The sequence below is a fragment of the Papaver somniferum genome, unplaced genomic scaffold (genome assembly GCF_003573695.1).
Source record: "Papaver somniferum cultivar HN1 unplaced genomic scaffold, ASM357369v1 unplaced-scaffold_117, whole genome shotgun sequence".
NCBI lineage: Eukaryota > Viridiplantae > Streptophyta > Magnoliopsida > Ranunculales > Papaveraceae > Papaver > Papaver somniferum.
Genome location: NW_020620714.1, coordinates 9,302,735 through 9,306,863, shown reverse-complemented (window position 1 = coordinate 9,306,863; position 4,129 = coordinate 9,302,735). Strand labels below are relative to the sequence as shown.

General features: G+C 38.0%; 1 protein-coding gene across 1 annotated transcript; it reads right to left on the bottom strand.

The window, feature by feature from the left end:
* Positions 1-883: 883 nt before the first annotated feature.
* LOC113329395 (putative pumilio homolog 16) lies at positions 884-3,817 on the bottom strand. The gene is made up of 5 exons (XM_026576277.1): positions 2,192-3,817; positions 1,922-2,081; positions 1,659-1,831; positions 1,314-1,569; positions 884-1,211 (listed from the first exon to the last, which is right to left on the bottom strand). Exons 1-5 carry the CDS (start codon positions 3,043-3,045, stop codon positions 1,080-1,082), a joined length of 1,575 nt encoding a protein of 524 aa, XP_026432062.1. The 5' UTR covers positions 3,046-3,817; the 3' UTR covers positions 884-1,079.
* Positions 3,818-4,129: the final 312 nt, after the last annotated feature.

Genomic DNA, 4,129 nt, shown 5'->3' with positions numbered 1-4,129 from the left:
GAGTAGTCCTGTTGTAGGCTCTTTTTTCGTCTCTTTTGTGCAGGACGCTTTCTTTTTCAATTCCATCTTACCTTTTCTGGAAAACAACAATAATTCTACTCAGTTCACCAGTCAATCTTACCGTCAAATCCACTGGTGAGTTGGTTGACATTTCAGTTTTGTTGGGATTTTCTCTTTCTGCTGGTGTGTTTTTCCTCATTATTTGTTTTACCCTGGTTCAATTCAGGATGAAAAACAGAAGTAACGAGAAAAATCTTTAATAATCAGATATAACAAAGGCGTTGAGTACTTGAACAGATCAATGCGGCATCAAAGTTTAAGATTTTATCTAATCTAGATATCGAACTGATGCTCATGATTTCCGGTAATTTTACCTTTTTGTTTTGGTTTTAATTTACTCTTTTGTAATAGTAGTAGATTATTACGTTTAATCCAGTAACTCTCTCTGTCCTTATAATCCAGTAACTCATGAGCTCACCTTTGGCGAATGTCCTGGGCCCAGTCCATCTCTAAGAGGGCGCCGTTATGGTCAAGGGCGTCTGCTGCAAGATTGCCTATACGAAACCAAATTCCACAGGGTTACCAAATTTATATCAAACAAAGACAATCTATCTATTCCATGGATCTATCGGATTTGTAACATGGTTATCTTTGTAGCAGGGAACCGATATAAATTTGGATTCTGAAAACATATATGTTCGGTTATCGGATTGCATACAGAATGCACGCAACTAAAATACCTTGGTAAAGCTATAACTCGAGTTCTTAAGGTATTTTACTTGCATTCTGTATGGTAAAGTGTCACCGATCGTTGAATCCTGCAAAGTAAGTTTGGACCATATCTTACACAGCCTCATGCACAATCATAACCAGTCAAAAGGAATAAGAAAAGCGATTTACTTGCAAAATAATCAAAATGTTTTACAAGCTCATGTCTACATAAGCCAAAACAGAAAACAGAAATCACTACGCTACAACCAAATTAACAAACTTACAATTACACTAGAAAACAAACAAAATTGATGGACTCTAGAAGCTAAGATGGAGCCTCACATTACAATTGCATCACCTGTAACCACTCATACAATAACCAATTCCTTATGCAATTTGAATCTTTTAATCAAGTTATACACATTCCTCCCAGTTGGATGATTCTCGAGCTCGCTCGAACATTTCTGAAGGACGTCAACTAGTTGGCGCAATGCCTTTCCCTGTCAAACACAATTTTCGAAATTCAGATTAATGCTACCCAAAGTTATATGTCTGCAAAATTTTCATAAATGCGGTAAAAATAGCTAGATAGCACTTCTTACCTTTGTAAGCTTAAGTGCTTTCTGGATGACATAGTTGCCAAACTTATCTTGAGCTAGTTCAACAAGTTGTTTACAATCAGAGAGGAGTTGCGAAACTACAACATCGGTTGCATTCGATTCAATACATTTTTCTACAACATTACTGCCATACTTATTCTTAGAAAGTGGAAATAAGTATTTTTTGCTTATAAGCTCATTGGATATAAGGCTTGCAGTATAAGGATGGCGCTCTAGAACATGTTGCACAACAAAATTCCTGCAAAATACCAAAGAATAACCCGTCAAATACTTACGATATCAGAGGACACAACCCAAATTTTTGCATAGAGGTTTAGAGTTTAGTACCCGTAATTGTGTGCAGAAAGGAACACGGCCTCGCCTATGATGATTGATAGCAGCTGAGTTTTGAGAGGATCCACGATGGAATCAATAATAGCTTTGAGAGCGAAGCATCCTTGTTCTGTAGTAGAAAGCTTAATGCAGTTTATCACCGCTATTTCGTATATATCCCCCAAGTACTATCAAAGACAAAAAAAAATCTTGTAAGACATCCCACATCCGAAACATGAACGTCATCGAATTCACAAAAAAGGATATAGTTTACTCACCATATTTGGCACATGTATGCAAAGTTTTTGAACTAGTTGGCTCCCATTCTGGTTCAACATGACAGGAAATAGGCTAGGCTTCATAGATCGCAACACGTAAACGATTAACATGGGATTTCCCATGAGCAGTTTGATCAGGAGACTTTCCATCGCACGAGACCTGAAAAATTTGCCAATGTTAAACCATCATTGATTCAGAAAGAAAGCGAAAACAAAGTTGAAAAGTAAAATACTGAAGCATTAACAAACAAGGTTTGAATGTGAATTTACCCAGATTTAGTGTTAACTTCCTTGGCAATGACATATACGATTGCTTTGAAAAAATCTGCCGAGCTGCTGCCTAGTAACCTGGTCAGTCGCGGTGCTTCACCTTCATTACATAGAAGTTTCATCAAGTACTTGCAACCTAATTTATGGCTTCCCAACTTGAGTATATCGTATCCGTTCAGTTTATCAAGAAGACTTGGGTCATCATTCATAATTTTCATAATCCGATAATCATTCCAACCTTGCATCTTCAAAGAAAAGAAAGGATGATGTCGAGAATTAACAAAAGAATTCCCAACATAATTACCTTGATTGATCATAGTTGAATGTTCGAAACTCGGGTACTTCCAAGAACTAGTTCCGAGTGAAGAACCCCAACCATTATTCATAAGATTAGAATCCATAGTTCCATTGGTGAAACTATGAGTACTGAGTTGGCCTGGAGATGTTATCATGGAATTTGATGCACCATATGCAGCACATAGTTTCTGTTCTTCGACTGATAATAATCCTTGAAAAGAAGAGAGCAATTCATCTTCAGTTGGGAGGGAAGGAGGAGCAGGAAAAGAACTAGTTCCGGATGAAGAACCCAGACCATTCATATAACCATGACTGATCATGTTAGGAATAATACTAATTGAACGTTTCTTGGAAGAACTAGCTCCAAGTGAAGAACCCCAACCATTATTCATAAGATTAGAATCCGTAGTTCCATTGGTGAAACTACGAGTACTGAGTTGGCTTGGACCATCATATACTATCTGTTCTTCTTCATCTTCATCTTCAGTTGGGATGGTATTACAAGTTGGAGAACGAACAGGAGAATTAGGCTGATAATGGGTTTCAAGATCTGCCATGAATGAATATCGAGAGAAACTTAGAACTGAAAAGAAAGCTAGCTAGAATAATCTTCTTGTGTGTCTCATGCCAAGGTCTAGCTACCTACTTATATAGATTCAAGAAAATCAGTAGTAATTGCAGCGGTACTGGAAAGTGCTTCTATACTTCGTAGTCCGTCGCGGAATAGAAAAGCTTTCCTAAATTATGACAATACTGGGTACCGATTTTCTAGGGTTTCAAATTCCCTTTCTTCTTCTCCTTCCCAGCCTACTTCGATATTATCTCAAATAACTTTTCACGTGCATTTATACAAACAGCTTGTGTGCCTGTTGCTGGTGATGATGGGACGGATATAATTTGATTCTTATGCTTGAACACAGCTCCTTCCCTGCAGAATTTCGATCAACACACGCATAAAAATTCAACCTAACATTTATAGTACCATACTTGTAGCGCATCAGTTCAATCTTCCTCCTATTTTCTTTTTTGGTCTGAAAATCCCCACATGATTCTCCTACACGGACGCGAGTTAATTTGCCATGTTCCTCATGATTCAACATTGCTTCCACTCTCACTGATTTCTCGGCCTCAATTGAGTTCAAACCCTTCAATCAATCGAGCCCCTACCCAATTGTTTTCCTATTATTCCCTGTCTTCCTGAACTCAACTTCAACCTAAAATATGTCCTAACCCCTCGAATTAGCACCTACCATAATCATCAATCCAACTGGCAATTCCTTCCTTGTTCATCAATACCTCAATCGGCAGCACAACAACTCCATTCTCCCTTCCCTGATTTCTCCTGCCCCAAATAGTTGTTCACCGGCCCTGCCATATAAGCAACACAAGCTGGGCTTCAGGCCACAGAAAGAAATGGGCCACAAAACTGAATAGAATAAGGATTTTAGGTAAAACTGATCACATGTGAGGGCATAACAAAAAACAATAGATTTGTAAGAGACCACTAATAGAAAACACAAATTTATGAGGGATCAAAAAGGAAATAGCATTTTGCATTTATAACGTTTTTTTGCTTAACAGGTGCTATAAAAGATTATTTTGGCTTTAGGCCACTAGAATGGCAGGACCGGGCCTGGTTCA

What these genes read in the sequence shown, in the direction of transcription:
- LOC113329395 (XM_026576277.1), bottom strand. Translation starts at nt 3,045, where the DNA reads ATGGCAGATCTTGAAACCCATTATCAGCCTAATTCTCCTGTTCGTTCT. An exon ending in GAAGTTAACACTAAATCTGG is followed by an intron (nt 2,082 to 2,191) that starts GTAAATTCACAT and finishes CAAATTTTTCAG; the next exon opens with GTCTCGTGCGATGGAAAGTC. An exon ending in AAGCACTTAAGCTTACAAAG is followed by an intron (nt 1,212 to 1,313) that starts GTAAGAAGTGCT and finishes TGTGTTTGACAG; the next exon opens with GGAAAGGCATTGCGCCAACT.